General features: G+C 53.5%; 1 protein-coding gene across 6 annotated transcripts in view; it reads right to left on the reverse strand.

Annotated features, from left to right (window-relative positions):
* Rapgef1 (Rap guanine nucleotide exchange factor 1) overlaps window positions 1-19,451 on the reverse strand; it is a 123,846-nt gene that overhangs the window by 22,061 nt on the left and 82,334 nt on the right. For all 6 annotated transcript variants that reach the window (XM_034636100.2, XM_027942616.2, XM_071601091.1 and 3 more), the window contains 6 exons: window positions 19,250-19,338; window positions 18,199-18,351; window positions 17,380-17,500; window positions 16,841-17,024; window positions 15,236-15,730; window positions 9,703-9,905 (listed from right to left, as the gene is read on the reverse strand). In XM_034636100.2, the coding sequence (XP_034491991.2) occupies window positions 9,703-9,905; window positions 15,236-15,730; window positions 16,841-17,024; window positions 17,380-17,500; window positions 18,199-18,351; window positions 19,250-19,338 (1,245 nt within the window). The remainder of the gene's footprint in view (window positions 1-9,702; window positions 9,906-15,235; window positions 15,731-16,840; window positions 17,025-17,379; window positions 17,501-18,198; window positions 18,352-19,249; window positions 19,339-19,451) is intronic.

Consider the following 19,451-nt stretch of genomic DNA (forward strand, 5'->3'; position numbering starts at 1 on the left):
GTTCTGACCAATCAACGTCAGACACCCCGACTCCTGTGGCCAGTGAAGCTCCATCCACATGCACCCACCTAGAGAAACAGGGAGCAGAGGCCCAGCTTCTCACCCAGGCTGTTGACTCTCGCTCTGAGCCACAGCAGTGCCACACTCCCCTGAACCCTCCAGCAGCTTGTGGGTGGCTCCATAGGCCTGGGGACTCTGGGTTTTCCTGTGTTTCTCTGGCTGGGGTGTACAGTGTGAGAGGCTGCTCTGCGGGGACCCTGAAGGACACTCAGGCCGTGGCTTTGTCCCCTGCAGAGCTGGGTTCTCAGTTCTGTTGGCTGCTCCCTCTCCAGAGACTGGTGTGGCCTCCAGTCAGCAGATCCACCTACTTGCTGCCACCTGGTTTAAGAGTTACCCCCAGGCAGACTCTTCCTGGAGTCCAGGGCAGCTCTCAGTAATGCCCTACCCTCACACCCACGGGCCTCACACCAAGCACCCAGACAGGAAGTGCTCTGAAGAAACAGCCCTGGCTCACAGACACAAATGGCTTTCGTGCAGCCTCAAAGACCTCACACTCAGGAAGCGGCTTCCAAGTGGATTACCGGGTGTGTGCGACAAGATTTGATATGGCAAGTTCAGGGTAGACTTCCACATGGACTTCTGGGAGAGGTACAGGGAACAGCTGGATGCCAGTCCTCAAGTCACCTAGGCATGGCTTGACCCCTTATCACCTTCCCATCTGTGACCTTGGGCAAGGGATTTAAGTTCATCTTTAAAATGGGGATGAAAATGACAGCACTTCAGTCTGTGGCCATTCAATAAAGGAATGTCCTGTCCTGCCCTCCAAATACCAGCATAGGAGCTACTATAAATCACAGGGTGAGCACTACAGAGCAGCCTGACACATATTTGCTAGATGAACAAACACTTAGAAATTGATTCTATTATTAACATGCCAAGGCCATGGCTGACCAGCAGCAGTGCCTCAGCTGTGAGTGTGCAAGGTAAGGAAAAAGCTTTGCCACTTGCCTGGGCTCAGAGACCAGGAACAGAGGGAAGGAGGCTCAGGGATGTCACCAGGGAGGAAGGAGAAGAGTGGAGAGTTGGCATCTCTAGGACAAAGGGGCCTGGATGCCCTCTCTCCCCAGCTTGTATTCTGGCATTCCAGCTATGTGTTCGTGCTGGACAAGAGCCAGGCCTGAACGATACTGCACCTTGGCAGGCGGGAGGTGCCAGGGAAGGCTTTTGAATCATCATGAAGTGCATCCTGGTTTCTTCACAGTTCTGTAGATGCCACGAAGCATGCTGGGGCTCAGAGTCACACCATTTTCAACAAGCCCGGGTTTCTATCATTTCCCTAGAGAAATACTTCCAGTCCCTTTGAGACTGTGCTCATTCCCAGGGCAGGGAGGGTAGGGACGGCCACTTTGTACCACGCCACTCAGCCCCAGCCTGGAGGCTATTTTTGGTTGGTGCCTGGCTGTACTTTTGACAAGCTGCTGCTCTCTGTGCTGCAGGAATTTTTATTTATAGCCAAAGTGACACCATTTGGGCTGTAGATTCTAGAATACAAGGTGCTCCTGTCTGGCCCCTACAAACTTCTGCAGGAGATCTGGGGGTGCTAAGGTAAGTAAGCAGGTAGGATAGGGATGTAGTCAGTCAAAATGACAGCAAGTCTGGGCACGGTGGCGCAGGCCTGTATTTTGCAGTGAGTCAGTCAGGAGGATCACGAGTTCAAAGCCAGCCTCAGCAACTTAGTAAGGCCATCTCAAAACAAAAAATAAAAAAGGGATGGAGATGTAGCTCTTTGGCAGCATACTGCTGGGTTCATTCCCCAGCACCAAGAAAACAGAACTAGCAAGGACCACTGAGGACAAGGACTGTTACCCTCACTGAATACATCCTGCTGGGCAGATGAGAAGCCAAGAGTTTTATATGGATCTTCTCATTTAACATGTGGGAACTGCTACTGTGATCCTTACAATGAATAAATTGAGACCACACACCTAATAACTCACAGCTAGCAAGAGGTGGTGCTGGGCTGGCCTGTACCACATTCAGAGGTTCATTCTGGGCACATGACCAGACCTTGCCTCAACCCCCTACCTCTGCAGGATACAGCCCGTTGACTGCTTGGATCCTGAGTGCTGTGTGCTGCCGAGTGCGGGAAAGGCAGTGATCCAGGGGTGCAGAGTGGGTCTGGGCCAGTATTCCAGGGCAGACCGGAAAGGTGGAGGCAGAGCCAGCTCTTCTGAGAACACAAACCTGGGAGTGCTCCTAAGTTGTTAAGTGAAAAAGAAGGTAGAGGCTGAGGGACAGCCTTCGATGTTCACTGTGAGCAGTGTGTGAAGGTGGAGCCAACTGAAGCTGGTAGGCATCAGTTTCCTCTGCACTTTAGTCCTAGCATGAAAAAGGACAGGGATGGGCCGTGGTTGCCTTGGCAAAAAAAGCAAGGCAGGAAAATTTATCTCCAAGTGAAAGTTCCTGAGTCCTCAATGCAACAGCCACTCCATTTAATTCCAGATGTTCAGGAAACCCCAGGTGTTAGGGAAGGCAGCCTGTACCTGGGAGGTAGGGCTGGAGCAGAGGCCCAGGGACCTTGGCTAAATGCTGCTTTGCAGGTACTTGAGCGCCCAGCCTTGCAGAGCTTCAGCTCTACCAGCAGTAGGGAAAGTGCTTTGCCACTGAATGGACTCCCTGTACAGGTGAGCGCTAGGGAAGAGAAGCTGCCAGAGACTGGGTGCTGCTTAGTGAGCTGTAGCTCACCAAGGCTCAGGACATCAGTGCCTTTGGATGCACAAAACAGAAGAGCTACTGGACAGCTGCTTTTCAGGCTTACAATTTTAATCCCTTGTTTGTGAGAAAACACACCCAGGAGAAGCTACTTTCCAGTGTGCCATGGGCTCTCCCTGTGAATTGCCAGGCACCACTGTCAGCACTGTCCCTGGCTCAGAGCATACTCCCTTCAACAGGGCTTGCCAGTGGCATGATTTGTTCTCAAAGGGAGTCAGTGCGCAGTGCTCTGCAGAGTTGCCTGGGGAGACACTGGTCTGATGTGTTCTTATGGAGATGGCATGTGATCATTCCTAGGAGAGACACTCCTTACACCATGTGGCAACCTGGAGGGAACAGCTCTGCCACTTCCTTCTCTCATTCCTGGTCCCAACCAGCAGATTACAAAAGTCATCATGTGGGTCCACCTTGGGCCCAAAGGCAATACCCTTCTTTATAAAATGATCACATTTTATGTAATGACAGAGGATGAGCTTCCAAAGTCAAACGGCAAACCGTGAGGCAGATGTCGCAAGCTCCAGGGCCCAAGGTCTCTCACAGGCTGCTTATCTTGCACCCAGCAAGGAGGGCACTTGGGGATGCTTTTTTGTGGGAATGATGTCTGCACTAGCCTTACTGAGAAAGGTGGCATTAGCATGTCAGGCCCAAAAGACACCCTCTTCCTGTTGGAACAAACGCCTTAGTGGTTTAGGATGTGACAACAAAAATGTCATGCTTGGGAGGGTTTTGGGTAGTAAAGTGGCAAATGCAGAAGTGACATGTCCCTGCAATGTCACAGAGCTCCCTTGAGAGATGCATCCTGCCCCAGGGCCCTTGACAGTCATCCTCCTGCAAACCTCAGGGCACTTGAGGGTGCTCTGTATGTTCTGAGAGCATCAACTCTAGAGGAAGCTTAGTTCAGATTAAAATAGGATCCAAATGCAGTCTAGCCATCTAATGGGACTACTTTTACACACATTGGAGTTCAGCAGCATGACAGGAGCTCTCACTTACTTATGCACAGAAGTCTACTTAGAGCCTTAGCTACCCTCGGTGAAGTGTCAGAACATGGTAGAGAAACAAGGCCCTCAATGTCCCTTTTCAGTCTGTCTCCTGTTCCATCTTCATCTCCCCACTTCCTGTTTGGCTTAGACCAGTTGGTATTCCCATGATCTTTATGATGGTTGCTAAGTGAATTCTCAGGGATGGTCATGGCCAGGAGATTGGGGGGGGGCGGGTACAGCAAGTGAGCAAGAGACATGGATGCACTGGAGGAGTGTCAGGAGCCAGCTTGGCTGGAAAGGCTGCCTCACAGTGAGGGGACAGCCAGGGCAGAGGCTCAGCCTTTTGAGAGTGTATGTGTGCTGCAGTACAAACACCTGGCTCCCCCATCTCAGGAAGGTGACTGCTGTACCTAGACAGGTACCAGCTGCTACCCAGGCCCTATAAAAACCTGAGGTCCTCACATGACACACCTTTCACTTTCTCATCCCAAAGATTCTTTTAAAACAAATAACAGTTATTTTGGGATATCAAATACCCTCTTGAAACGGGGATGGGGGGCAGTTTTACTCATGAGGACCCATCTGGCAGTCAAGATGGAAAAGAAACATGGCAGACTGCTGGAACACCCATCACTTTCTGCTAGCAAAGGGAGGAGGCACAAGAGGACAGCAAGAGATGCAGGAATACTGCAAGGCCTGGAGAGCACTGGCCACCCTGTGGTCCCTGAGACTCAATGATATCCTGGTCAAGGGAGACAAGAACATGGACCAAGCCCTAAACTTCCAAGATTTGCACAACCAGAGTTCAGAATAGGGAAAGGGCAGGTAGAGGAGACGGCTGGGAAACAGGATGTGGAGGGAATGGGTGAGGTGGAAATGGCAGGCAGCTCAGAAGGCAAGAGCCCAGACAGCCCTGGAGGGAGAATCTGCGACAGGGAGAGGGCAGAAGGCTCAGCAGCAGTGCTGCCTCTGGGAGGGGCAGCTTCTCCAGCCCCTGGGCCCCAGGAGACCTTGCCTGCTTCTCTCCACCTTCCTTGACTGCCTCTGTCACCCTCCCTAATGCCTTTCTCCTGTCGGTTAGTTTTAGTGCTCCTGCATGAGGACATGCAGAAGATTTAGATTCGGTCTGTGCTGCTGCTCAGACCTCCAAGGACTATGGCCCTTATCAGAAAAGAAAGGGCATCTGTGAGCCAGGAGCTGACACTCCACTGACTGAGGGCACTTGTGGGTGGGGCTGAGGCGGAGGGGAAGACGGGGTGCTGCAAGAACTACAGCCTGCCTCGGGCCCGACCTGTAGGCCTAGGTCACATGAAAGACTGGCCTGAGCTCATGGGCCATGCAGCAAGCTCAGTAAGTAGGTGGCACCCGAGGTGGGCAACTGGCTCTTCCCAGTGGAGGGCGGGAGGCTGGAACTGCCCCAGCCCCTCTGACCTCTCTCCTACAACCTCAATCCCTGGGAGCTTGCACTAGGGATGACCCTCCACCCTTGAGGCAGGCTCTTGGCTTGGACACAATTGGCTGACTTCCCTGCCCTTCAACTCCCTGAAACCAAGTGTCCTTCAAGTTGTAGTTCCAGCCCCACCCCATGAGGTGCTGTCACCCTGATCTGCCCCCTCTGTGAGTCCCACACCACTGTTTACACTTTGCCAGAACCCAAGTCTGTCTGTTCAGCCTGCAGGACTGCAAGCTCCTCTTGGGCATGGGACCATCTGTTTTCACCCCTCTTGAAATTTTTGGGGACATCCCGGTGTGCTGGCTAAACCCCTCTCGGGGTCCTGGGGAAGAGTGAACAGGAACACTCCTTCAGCACATCATCCAATGTAGGTTTACTGCGCTACAAGTTCCCCTGGCAAGAGGGTTTCAAGGTTAGAATGAATGTTTTAGTAGAAGGTACAGGTCACTGCACCAAGAACCGTGACAGGTCCCTCCAGGTTGGACAACTGTTGCATTCCCAGGGTGCCCCCCTGAATTCTATGCTGGACCGACACAGGCCCAGGAACATGGGCTGAACAGGGACCAAGGGCTGCTCTAACTGTGAGGCAAAACCTCATGCCTGGGCTCATGCTGACGTCTAATCAGAGACAAGGATGAGTAAGGTGCCCTAAAACAGAATCACTTCTCGGGTTCAGCAGGTTAGACGACAGATGCTCCAAACAGGCCACTACCAATGGTTCTCGAAAGACTTTCCTTTTAATGAAATGAAGCACCCGATTAGCTCGGCCTCCTCGGGCTCCCTCCTGGAGCTGGTGCTGAGAGGCAGTACGAGAGATGCAAGCTGCCTTAAGATGCCCTGTGTCCCATGGATGAAAACCAAGACACATGCATAACCAAGCTTAGCTAAAATGCCCTCGAATGTTAACATTCCAGTTCAGCCACAGTTCTCCAACCACTAGGTGCTCAGAGGGGCTCCGGAGAATCTCTTAGGATAACCCACACTTTCTGCCAACATCATGGGAAGGAAACAGTCAAGAGCTGGGTTGTCTATCAGCCAAGTTTTGTGCAAGAGTCATGGCAGCTTGCTGGAGGTGCCTCCTGAGGAGTCCAGGTGTCCAAGTGGCTGCCGGGGTGGGATGGAGAGGGCAGTGCTTAGCTTTCCAGCACACCTAGGCTGCTGAGGGCTCTGCAGAGTGCCCAGCACGCCACAGAAGGTCCACTCCAAGGTCAGGGAGTGCTAACCTGGAATTGGGTGCTAGATTGCTGTCCTGGGCACAGACAGACACCAGAGAAAACTGGGCTTGGGCAAGTTTCTCAAGTTACTCAGTCCAAACTCACCATTTACAGAGGGTGGACTGGGGTAAGATCAGCAGGAATGCATAGCTAGTTTGGTTCTTGGGCAGAGGCAGGCTCTGGGAGAAGCTGTGCTCTGTAGTGTCGGTAGTGAACTATATAGAAATGGCTGCAACCCTCCCTGTGCTGGCCTGGGCCAGAGCCTGCACCTCCCCCAGGAGGTGGGTCTCCTTCCTCCTCCCTGGATCTGGGCAGCCCTGTGATCTCACTGAGCACCTGTGACTGAAGTGATGCTGCGCAGTCCTGGGCTCAGGCCTCAGGTTGCCTTGTACAGTTCCGCTGTTTCCTTGGAACCCTGCCAGGTGCCATGAGAACAAGCCCAGGCCAGCCTGACAGATGTGACAGAAACACCAGCCAACTGTCCCAGCTGAGGTCTCAGAGATGTTAGCAAGTGTCGCCAGATCAGCCCAGCCGTCCCACTAGCCTGTGTCCTATGCAATGACAAATGTGGTTTGCTAAGCCACAGAGCAAACGCTCCCGAACACAGCCTCACCTCACTCTCACCTACCTGTGCTGCTGCTCTTTCCTTGGCCTTTCTTCCCACGTGAGGAATGAAGAACATTCCCTTTTAAACATTCCTGAACACTTGGAGGACTGACATCAGGCCCAGTGGGAGAGCAGAGAAAAAGGCCCAGATGGCTCTGTCCTCCATGCTAGAGTGCTGACGCTGCCAACAGGGCTGTGCGTGATTCCCCACTCCTGCCCACCCAGCAGCCGTCCATCCTCGAGGCCCCAGAGAACCAGTGCTCACGCCCTTTCCCACCTATGTGCAGGGCTCTGCAGAAGGAAGTGGTGGGCGGTAGCACCTGTGTCCGTGAGGCACAGGCTGCAGAAGAATGGAAGGTGCGCAGTTTCCAAGTGCAGAGCAGCGGGGAGTGACTCACCGAGGGCACAGGCAAGCTGCCGTGCCGGCTGAGAAAGGAGTTAGACACGGACACACTGAGGCCCTGAGTGGCACTGCCGTCCTCGGGGGTGAAGGCCACTTTAGTTTGCTGCACACAGTAGGAGACAGAGGAGAAGGAAGAAGCAGCATAGGAGGCCTGCTGGGCAGAGGGGCGAGAAAAGGCAGGGAGAAGGGAGAGAGCAGAGAACGGTCAGCACGCGACGGCAAAGGCTGAGGAGGCTGCTCCCTAATCCTGCTGGCCCAGCTCAGGGACCAGAAGCTCTGCCAAGATTGAAGAAGAGACCCCTTTACTTCCTTATGACATATCTACTAGGCAAACTCTCAGGCGGACTGCAGCCAGGGGACAGGTGGGCTGGAGCCACAGCTGTGGTTGACACTGGGCTCTGAGCTCCTCCTAGGGAGCAGAGCTCAGGTAGGGTCAGGCTGCCTGGGTTTGAACCTAGACCCTGCCACTGACCACCTGCTGGCCTTCGACATTCCTGAAAGACCTCAGTGCCTCAGGTTTTCCATCTATAAAATGGGGTATGCTCTGGCACTTCCTGCATGGGGTGTGGGGAGGACTTGATGAGATGGAGCCAAGTCTACCAACATGCAAGGCCATAAGTAATTACTGCTGTTGTTGTCTGTAAGATGTGCCTAACGCCTCCCCGTGTACATTAGGGACAGGGTGTGACCACCAGCCAGCACGGCTTGTCATGTGGTGAGCCTGAGCTTCTGTCAATGGGCTCTGATCTCTGACTAGCTGTGGTCTTGGAGAAGTCTCTCTGGTCCTCAGCCTGTTTACTTACAACAGGGATGCCAGGGGCTGTGGTGAGGACCATGTGGAGCCACATGCCCGCTCCTGGGCCTGTCTGGGGAGGGAGGTGTTCAATAAGGTGTCCTAACCTCTCCTAAGGCCTCTCCTGGGGCTAACTTTGCTCCCACGCTGCCAGCCTGGTGCAGCAGGCAGGATGCTCCCTTGGAGTGGCTTCTGATCCCAGAGGCCCATCAGGGATCTGCCTTGGGCTCCTTAGCAGGGAGAAGATGCCCAAGGACAGTTGAGGGAACATGGGACATATCTTTAATGTGTCAGTGGTGTGGGCTGGGCAGGGCAGGGCAGAGGAAGAATGGAGACCTGAACACAGCACAGCACACAGCTTGGCGTGGCAGGACTGGAATCCAGGTCCCCGAGCCCAAGCTCAGCCCCTCCTCTAGCAGGCAGGGCTGCTCTGCCTGTGCTGTCCATGGTTCTCGGGATGAGACAACAGCCTGCTCAGCCAGCCAGTGCCCACCATAGGTAGGATGGCTCAGGACTCCGGGAACCAGATCAAGCACCAGGTGGCCACCAGGAGTAACCAAGGTTGTTTGTTCCCAGCTGGCAGCTGCCTCCCTGAAAAGGGGGCAGCACCATGTCCTCACAACGGATAGGTTACAGCTGGCCAGCATATGAGCAGAACAGCACAAGCCAAGGTCAGGGTCTGAAAAGGTCAGGACATCCCTCTGCAGAGTGTGGCTGGACCTGAGTCTTGGACTCTCAAGTCCCACCAGGTTTGTCACCTGGTAGTAAAAAGAAGGCTGGAGCCCTGGGGTACGTGGCTGGCCTGCTGGGCTGACGCTGAGCGAGCTCTCGGACTGTGGCAGTGGCCTCCAGCGGGACACTCTGCCTTCTGCATGACTCACGCTTCACTCCCTCTGCGAGATCCTTGACACGGAGGTGTTTTAGGAGGACAGGGGCCGTGTCTGCAGCACAGAGCAGCTCTGTCTAAGGCCATCCTGCTTCAATGGAGCTTGTTCTCATGGGGCCATTCCCGGCCAAGGGCTGGGATGCAAGTCACTCCATACAGCTAGGCCCATTATGGAAACAAAGTCCACAGATGGCCGTACACAGACCATGCCCTGTGCTTTAATTGAGTCCCTCCTTTCTGGGAGGTCTATGTGGGAGCCAAAGAAGAAAGAAAAAATACAAGAGACCGTCAGCAGAGAAAGCAAACATTATGTGTACAAGCCCATCCCAGCTGCACGGGCTGCTCTGGAAAAGAAAGGCCCACTACGCCTAGGGTGGGGAGATGGAAGGATGTGAGACAGGCCGCCGGGGAGCATCTTGCGGGGAAGAGAAGGAACAGCACTTCAACACCCAAGCCCAGGCCCTGTCACGGACAAAATGGGGGTTGAATTACCCCCAGGAAGGTGGCTATAGCTCTGGGAGGCCCAGTGTTGGTATCTGAAGCTGCCACTCACGGTAGTGCCAAGGATGCAGGGTGGGGAGAGGCCACTTACCAGCTGCCGCTGTTTGGGGGGCAGGGCGGGCGGTGGGGCCAGTTCCTGCAGAGAATCCCCGCCACTGAAGGAGTCGTTGAAACCGTACACTTCCATGAGTAGCTTGTTCTTCTGCTGGTAAATGTGCTCGTTCTGTGGCGTCTGGTAGAACATGGAGGGCTGCGGCTCTGAGTAGTCCTCCAGCAACTGCATGTAGGCCAGCACTGCGAGACAGGGGAGGCCCTCGCATGCTCTCTCCCAGGCCACCCAGGGGCCCCTCCCACCTGCTCTTCCTATGGCAGCCAGGTGCCTTCCACGGAAAGCACATCGGGAGGGAGGGCAGGCAGAGCACAGGAAATTCTTGGGACAGTGATACCACTGACACCACAAACTCCCCACGTCTGACCCAGAGAGCAGCACCCTGCACTCTGAGGTTCAGGTAACTACGGTGCCTCAGCGAGGCTCATCCACTGGAACCAAAGGTCCTGCTCCAGAAGGGCTGGTCGTGGGGTGTGTGTTGTGTGGGGGCAGGATGGGGAGGTGGGAAGTCCCTCCCTTCCCACTCGGTGTTGTGAACTGTCTAAAAACAATGATTAAGGGAAGGTGCCCGGCTGCCTCACTCCCTTCCTGAAGAGCCCTCGGGGCTTTCCAGCAACACTTAGCAGGGGATGCTTCTATGGGCTCTGCCTCCGTGGGGCTCTCCAGCTGCAACTCACAGGGAGCTCAGTCCCAGCCTGTGCCCTCCCTGGCCCTTGGGCTGGGTTCCAGCTGCCACCTTGGGGTTTGCACACGTTTCCAGTTGCTCCAAAAATTCTACCTGTGGCTAAATGCTTGGGGGCTCCTACAAGTAGCCCCCTCCCCACTAGCCTTCCCCTTGCCCAGTGCCCTGCTGCCTGGGCATGTTCTCCTTGGCTCTTCTTGTGGTTTGCAGTGAGCTGCCTGTGGCCTTCCCACCTTCACAAAGTTTATTTACTATGTGCCTACTGGACACACTGGGCACCTGCACAGGCACTGGGACTGTACCAGGGCCAGGAAGACACATCCTCCATTTGTGGGGCACATCTTCTTCTCCAGGCAGCTGACAGACATATAGTCATGGGGAAACTGGTCCTATAGAGAAGAGTGAAGTGCAGTGGACGAACCATGTGACAACAGAGGACCTTCAAGGCTGGGAAGAGGGTGGGCAGGCAAAGAATAGCAGGCAGGGGACAGTGAAGAGGGCCTGGCCCAGTTTTGAGGCCACCTAGCACTGTGAACAGGACAGGGCAGCGGGCAGCAGGCTTTATTCTGAACACAGGGGGAACTACTGGAGGGTTACACTCTTGGTGTTTCTGGGTGGGGCAGGGGGCACGACTGATCCCTTGAGAAAACGACTCTGGACCACAAGCTCTTCTGGGGAAGGATCGTGGTGCAAGAGGGGTGGTGGCCACACCTGCAATCTCAGCAACCTGGGGAGCTGAGGCAGGAGGATCATAAGTTCCAGGCCAGCCCCACCAACTTAGTGAGGTCCTGTCTCAAAAATATAAAGGGCTGGGAATGTAGCTCAGTGGCAGAGCACCTGCCTAGCGTGTGCAAAGCCCTAAGTTACACACACACACACACACACACACGCACACGCAGCAGGATTTATTGCCTTCCCCTAAAGGGTTGAAGCTCAAAGGCAGGGACCATGTCTGGCTTGTGCTGTCCCTAGTGTGCCTATAAACACTCATAGAATGAGGAATGGGAAACATGCCCTCAGAAAGTGTCCTTGGGAACCTGCTGAATCAGACGAGCCCCAAGCCCTGGGGTATGTGTGGTAAAGCACCCACAGGGCGTGCAAAAAATGCCAGCTACTAAACTCAGTTCTGCCCTTCAAGATGAAAGGCTAAGCCACCCCTGACGGAAGGATGGACACTGAGGGAAAAAGGTGCTTAAGTTTGAAAACAGACCTCTTCCCCTCTAGCCCTGGTGGAAGCCCCCGCCCCTGCTGTCCTGGTAGCCTGATGTGGAGCAGCCTGTCCAGCATCCCTTGCCTACACAGCATGGCCTGGCCCAGCTGGGGAGGTGAGAAGCCGAAGAGCAAGGAGCTCAGCTGTCAGGTCTCAGTGACCTTGTCCTTGCCCCACAGGCTCCTCTCCATGAAGCAGGTGTGGCACCCTAAGCACCCGTGGGGCATCAGTGTGTGCTTCATTCCCGATTTTGGGGTCAGTGATCTGCCCCACTGCCTAGAGGACCAGAGGGCTCTGGAAGTGGGCTGGAGCACATAGCTGCCTGGTGACCTCGCACAGTGGTGAGGGCTGCATGGAGCAGAAGCCCAGCTTCTAATCTCCATCAAACACAGACTTAGTGCTGCCCTGACACTGCCCACGGCAGAATTGAGGTCAAGGCCGGCACCCCAAACACCTGTGTCCTGGAATCCTGTACTGTCCTCCTTTCTCTAGGCAGCGGGGCTCATGGGTTCTGGGATAGTTCCCATGTTAGGAAGAAAACACTCTTGGCCTCTTGACACCTGGTTAGAAAAGGTACCAATGAATTTACTTACAGAGGGAACTAAGATGATAAGAGCTGGGAAGAAAAGGGAACCTGGGTTCAGAAGATGGGACCTAAGTCAGTGTGTGGGTAGATCTCAGCTATCTCTTAAGCCAGCGCCTTCCCCTCAAACCACATTACAGTGCCATAGCCCTTGCCTGGCAAAGCTGAGGTTCAGATGCCAAGGGAAGGTGGCCAGGATGGCTCCATGGTGCGGGACACTGCGTTTCCAAACAACCCGAGCAGGGGTCACAGGAAATCCAGGAAGGCAGAGGCATTCTCAGCGGGGTTATGGTCCTTCCCTCTGGAGCCCTGCTGAGGAAGGGGTGGAGGTCCTTCCTCACTTGCAAGAATAAGCAAGCCCTTCTTGTTAGCTCCAACAGCCATGCGGGGTACAGCTCCTGGCGGACCTGGCCATGCGGGGTACAGCTCCTGGCGCCCCATGCCACAGTGCAACTGCTGCACCACTGCTGCACCACTGACACCAAGTTCCACAGAAGATGCCAGCCCAGGAAGGCGACCTGCACCCTACCATCTGCTCCCTGGAAGGACCAAGCAACCACCTCTGCCTGGTGTTCTGGCAAGCTGTGGTCCTTCAGGTCTATAGAACTCCAGACGATGTGGTCCTGGTAGAGACCTGCCCCTGTTCCTGCCAGGAATGGCAGTGGTGTTCTAGACCCCTGAAACAAGGAGCTCAGTCCCTTTCCAAAGCAACAGCAACTGATTGGAGGCTGTTCACACTGGCCCGGTTGGGAAGGCTCAGTGGCTGGCACTGCTAGGCCCTGGGGCTGTAGGGACTTCAGATGTCAGACAGCAATCAGGAAGCTCCCCTGGCACCAGGGACCCAAGAAGCTGCCCTTGGCAAGGGGGCCAGGGTCCTTCAAGATGTCAGAGCACTCCAGGACGAGGACACACTGTGACACCTGACTGAACACGTATGAGTTTGGTCTGGCAGTAGTTCAATGTGAGGAATGGTGCTGATCTCTTCCCCCAAAAGCAATTTTTTTTTTTTTTGGTACCAGGGATTGAACTCAGGGGCACTCAACCACGGAGTCACATCCCCAGCCCTACTTTGTATTTTATTTAGAGACAGGGTCTCACTGAGTTGCTTAGTGCCCCACTTTTGCTGAGGCTGGCTTTGACTTGAGATCTTCCTGCCTCAGCCTCTCGAGCTGCTGGGATTACAGGTGTGTGCCACCGTGCCCACCTTTTCAAAGCAATTTTGTGAGATGCTTTTTTTACAGCGTCACAGGCTGGAAGTCTCCAAGGGTCCTCTCAGGGGAATAGAGCAGATTCTGGACCAAGACTAAGCCTTGGGGTACCTCAAGTTTGGGACTCTTTTGGAGAGCACAGAAAAGACTATATAAGGTCACTACTGAAAACTGGAGGGGTGTTGAAGGAGGAGGGCTGGATGACCTCCTTGGCTTGGAGGGTTTGGAGTGTGCTGCCATCCAAGAGCCATCACCCCTCACACTGTGCCAGCTCCCTCATCTCCAGGACTAAGCTAATGACACCTGCCTTCTCAGGTGGCCAGGACTTGAGAGCCAAGCTGTGACATTTAGCTCAGGACACCACACCTTGGCCCCGTGGTTTCTGAAGATTTGTAGGTGAAGTGCTCCAGTCACAGTGGAGAGCTCCTCACACAGTGCCTGGCCCCAGGGAAAGATACTTTCAGTCTCTTGAGACCGCTTGACAGGAACCATGGCCACCCTTCTTCCCCTTCCTTCTCTACAGATTTGGCCCAGGAACCGCCACCCACACTTGTTCTCAGAGCTGGGAGAGGAAGGCTTCTAGCTTCCTGGCCAGGCAGCACCGTCTGTCTGGTGGAATTTGCAGGGATGCAGTCCTGCCCTATATCTGAGTCCCAGGGACTCTCAGGAAAGGAAGGGGTGGGTCCATAAGGGGATGCTGCTACAGGTAGGGTGGGTGGAAGGAGAGGCCAAGGCTTCCTTAAAGGCTTCCCTGTGCTGAGGGAGACGCCCAGGGGACATTCCTGGCATAGCTGCTGTGTACCCCTCACCAGTACCCTGGTCTCTAACGAGCAGGCTTCCAGGACAGATGGGAATGACATCACTAGCCCCACAGAGCTGGCTCTCCCTCCGCTGGGAGGAGTGGGGAAGCCACACCTTCACAGTGGCCTCCTCTCAAGGTCCAGCTGGCTCAAGGCAGCCCTGCTACTTTAACCAAGCCCCTCCTCCTTTCTTAGAGGAGGGGTGCTCTGGTCTGCACTCTGGAATGGAGACCCTATTTCTAGTTTGTAGGGTTCTGTGGCATGCTTCCACCCAGGCCAGGGAATCCTGGGACCATTGTGGCCACATGTATCAAAATGGTGACAGCTGGTCTGCCAGGGAAAATCAGGGAACAGTGCCAGGGAAGTGGGAGGCAGAGGGACTGGTGACTGCGATGTGCAACAGTTAGGGAGCTGGGAGGAAACGGAGCTTCCAGAACGCTGCTTAGTAATTCTATGGCAAATCTTCAGTTGGAAAATATCCAAACACAAGTATTCAATGTTTTAGATCCACCCCAATGCTGGTAATTTCTATTAAAACATCTGGTTCACAAGGCCACCTCAGGTCATTCTATCAGCATGCGGTCCTGCATCTGCAGATAGGACAGTGTGTACCCAGGGTGCACCCGGTGTTTTGCTAAACGGGGGTCCTTAGAAAACCACCCCGTGGGCACCAGGAGGGTTCTGTTCAAATATCCACCTCACTTTACACAGATATTGCTGCAACCTGTCCTGCGTGCCCCGACACTTGTGTCTTCAGGCCAAAAGGTCAACTGCCTCTACCTGAAGAGGACAAGCACTCAGGAAGGGACCAGCGTGAGACTTTACAGAGACCACTTACGGAGAGGTCAACTTACGGAGCTTTGAGAACAACCGTCAGTGATGAGAGCACAGGGCTCCCTGATGTGGCCACCCTTTCATGAAACACCCAGGCCCCTGGCTTCACTTCAGACTAATGCCTGAACTACCTGAACCCAACCCACTCTGCTCTAGCTTACACAGTGCACTTCCTGATGGAGCTCGACAGAGGCTTACTGTGTTTGTTTTTCTTCTCTGGTAGAGGAGGTGGCTGCTCTGGATCCCCCGCTGACTCAGGAGCAGTAAAATCACCCACAAACTCGATGGGGGCTGAGGAGCCTCCTTGCTGAAAGGGGAGGACAGCAGCGAAGGGCGTGTAGGGGAGAGCTGGGGCCGGGTTCTGTAGGTCGTCCTCGGGGATGTTGTCGTACTGCGAGGGGTGCCGCTCATAGGATGCCCTGCAGCCAGCACTGTCCGAGGCCTGGGAAGCTGCGCTCCGACGCTTCTTCTCAGGCAAAGCAGGTGGTGTGTCTGTCTGCCGCCCCAGGGCAGAGGGTCCCTCAGACTGGGGACAGCTTCCAAGAGGCAGCTGGAAAGGATTGCTGGGAAACGGAGACCCAGTCTCCCCCAAGGACTCCGGCAGCGGGCTAAGGTTGCAGGCCACGTGCTGAGGTATCTGGTCTGCGTTGGAGAGGTCTTGCTGGAGGAATTCATAGTCAGGATCATAGTGATCTAAAAACCCAACAGGAAACATGCCTGTCAGCCACGAGGCCCTGGCCAAACAACGAACCCCTTCCTACTGTGCCCAGTCTTGCCTCACAGAGGGACACAAATGTGTCTCTGCTCTCTTCTATGCAAGTTCTTGCTTTATCTGGTATTGTTCATTCTGCTCCTTGACTGTCAATCAGATGGGGACGTGGTTGTACCAGTCCTTGCACTTTGTGCTCACCCCCACCGTATATTTATATTTATTTATTTCAGGAGGTGCTGGGAATTGAACCCAGGGCCTCATGTGCATGCTACGCAAGAACTCTGTAGCATTGAGCTAAATCCCCAGTCCTTTCCTATTTTAAAAACATTTATTGCTTTAAAAAATATTATAAACACCGCAGAAAACATGGCAAACCATCATAAAAATAAATATCACCCACTCCCAGGATCTATCATCTTTGCTTACATTTGATGTATTTTCTGGGTAAACAGTCCTGGGTTTTTCCATTCATCAACATATCATAAGTGATTTCTAATAGCTACAGATGATTCCACTAAACAAAGGTACCATAACTCATCTGATTCCCAGCATTGGTTCTCTAGTGTTTTCAGATTACCACCAGTCCTAACGATGCAGGGATTAATGTCCTTGAGAGAAATCTTGCTATAGGTCTCTGATGATGCTCTTAGACACATCCTTGGAAGTGAAAACATCTCATGCATGGGACACAGATAGCGTAGCGCTGTCAAACCCTTGCCAAATGCAGTCGGCCCACATGGTCTGCATTCGGCACCAGCCACAACTGCCTGTGTAACTCTGTCCAACACTGTCAGGGGCGCAGGGCTTCATTTAGAGATCCAGGTGCAGGTGGCCATGAGAATGTAGCACACACTGACAGGCCATCCGCGGGCAGTGCTCACCTGAGCACCTGACTCTGAGGCTTTGTGCTGATACAAGTGTTGGCTTCCTTGAAGGCCAGACACTAGCCTCATTTTGCAGATGAGGCCTGGATTTTAAGTGATATGGTTAGGGTCACCTAGTCAAGACTGGCATTAGCTGGGACTCAAGCCTAGGATGGTATAGTCCCAAGAAACCAACAAGAAAGGAGACAGGAGTTGCCCGAAGCTCACCTAGTGTTTCACAGCTTGTGTTCCGGGAGCACTGTCCACTGTCCCTGTCCAGAGAAGAGAGCTGCTCATCCGACTTGCTGAGCTTGCCTATGCTGCTGCAGGGGGAGAGGCGGGGAGACTCTCCGCCATACGAGTGGCTGCCCCCTGACAGTCGCCTCTGTGCATAACAGTCAACCTCAAAATCCTCAGAAAGAAAAATAAAACAAGTCAAGTCACTTCTGAGAATGGTGGCAGAGACTGAGGACAAGGCAAAATGGGCACATTGACACAGAGAAGGAAATAGCCCTGTTCAGAAACCACTTCTGATGTCAGCAATACAATGACATATAGAGACAGAAAGGAAGTCCTGGTGGAGGAGTGGACAAAGATGTCCTCAGGAGATGCCCTGTGGCTCCAGCCTACCTACCAGCCCCCTGGGGAAGAAGGAGGATGACAGAACCCCACCCTCACAGCCTCTCCACCTGACCACAGCAGGGCCTCAGGGTCAAATTCCCAACCTCCACCCTTCACCTGTGCACACAGCAGCAGGGCTGCATTACCTGCCTATTAATTCCAACAGGCAAACTGGAGCCACTGGTGGCCCGACTCATGGGGGCTACCACAGCCACCCGGGTAGGGGACGGTGCTGACTGTCTTTTCTTGGGTGGCAATGCTGGTGGACTGAAAGAGACCAAAACATGTAGACAAACCAGATGTCACAAACAAGAGTGCTTTAGAGCCAGGCGTAGGGGTGCATGCCCATAACCCAGCAACTTGGGAAGCAGGGCAAGAGGTTCGCAAGTTCAAGGTCAGCCTCAGCAACTTAGTAAGGCCTTATGTAATTTATTGAGACTGTGTCTCGAAAAAAATAAATAAAAAGAGCTGGGGGTGTGGCTCAGTGGTTAAACACCTCTGGGTTCTACCCCCAGTATTAAAAAAAAAAAAAAAAAAAAGAGTGCTATTAGAATATAGGATGTGGGTGAGGCTATTTCATTACCAGCTTCTCCACACCCAATTTCCACACTTTAACTACCACCTGCTCCTTTCCTCCCAAAATAAAAAGCTATTAATAACAAAGGAATGAAAATAAGAACACTCCTTTTTTTTCTGTTCACAATAAACCACACCAGGTTTCAATGGCTATGGCTAAAAGGAGAGATGTAAGTAGGGTTCAGAGCATGCGAAAAGCCCCTAGACCAGGGCTAGAGGACCTCAGAGTCTACTCTGAGCAGGGCCAAACCTCCAGAGCTCCTGAGAAACAGGGCATGAACCCCCCAGCTCTTGCCCCAACCACACCATCTTCCTGTTTTCTCATTCTACCATCCATTTCCCAAGTGTCCTAATTAAAGGAGGTGCTAGAGAAACAGGGAGACGATCACCTGTTATCAACCACCCTAATGCCAGGTAAAGGAGGCTTGGGGGGCGCAACCTCTTCATCTGTGGAGTCTGGGAGCAGCTCAGTTGACGGAGACACACCTGTCGCCTTGTTTAGAATCTCCATCTCTCGGTCTGTCAGGGGGAGCTCAGGCTGGCTGGAGAGACAAAAGAACTCAGGATTACAGAAGGTAGCACGGCATACTCAGGTCCTGAGGGGGTGAGAATGTGAGAGGGTGGGGAAGTGACGGGCCTTGGATCAGGAGCCTTGAGGTTCCAATCACATCTGATCACTGGTAAATTAGCAGGGCTTGGCCAAGTTTCCTGACTCTGACCTCAGTCTCCTTACCTGAAAATGGATTCTTTGGATTAGATGATCTAAATGTTCTCTAAAATACTCCAAATTAGGCAGGCACAGACCTATAATCTGAGCAGTGCAAGAGGCTGAGGCAGGAGGACTGTAGGCCTCAGCAACTCAGCAAGGCCCTTTCTCAAAATAAAAAATAAAAAAGAGGCCTTGAGACGTAACCACCAGGTTCAATCCCTAGTGTAGGAAAAAAAAAATTAAAAATGCTCCAAATTCGTGTCTTAATTTCCCCCAGGGGCTCATAGTAGAAATTACACAAGGTATTAAAACTGACCACATTGCCCTCAGTTTATTCTCTTGAGAAAACTAATATTAAAAACCCCAAAGCACTCTCAAGTCAAACTCCTGAAATCCATGTCCTTGAAATTTCTGGGTGTGAAATGAAGTTGCTCAGGAAAATGCTTGCATTCAGGTGGCTGACAACAGGGAGTCACCTTCCTCCCCTGGATATACCTGCACCATCCTCAGAAACATGACGGGGGTGGGGGGGTGGGGGGGTAGTATTAAACCCCAGACAGGCGAGGCCACACTTCAAAACATTAAAGTAACAGGTGTTCACCCAGAACCTACCACTGAAAAGGAACCTGGGTTCCCCAGCCGCCCCCCGACTGCCTACAGGCTCTCAACTGATCAAGTGAGGGCTGCCCTGACTGTGACCACCATGCCAGGAGGGTCTGGTCATCACTTACCCGTCAGGCTTGCCGGCTGGGGAACTGGGCTTTACTGGGCTTGTTGGAGATGGCCGCCCCTGCTTCTCGATGGTCAGCCTGACCAGCTCCTGCACCAGCATGGGAGAGAGGGACACATTGAGCTGTGCCACAGGCAGGGGCCTGTCTGGGCTCTACTGCTGAGTCCGCTTTTGTGCCCACACACTTCCTACGTAGCCCCTAC

This window comes from Marmota flaviventris, chromosome 13 (genome assembly GCF_047511675.1).
Source record: "Marmota flaviventris isolate mMarFla1 chromosome 13, mMarFla1.hap1, whole genome shotgun sequence".
Lineage (NCBI taxonomy): Eukaryota > Metazoa > Chordata > Mammalia > Rodentia > Sciuridae > Marmota > Marmota flaviventris.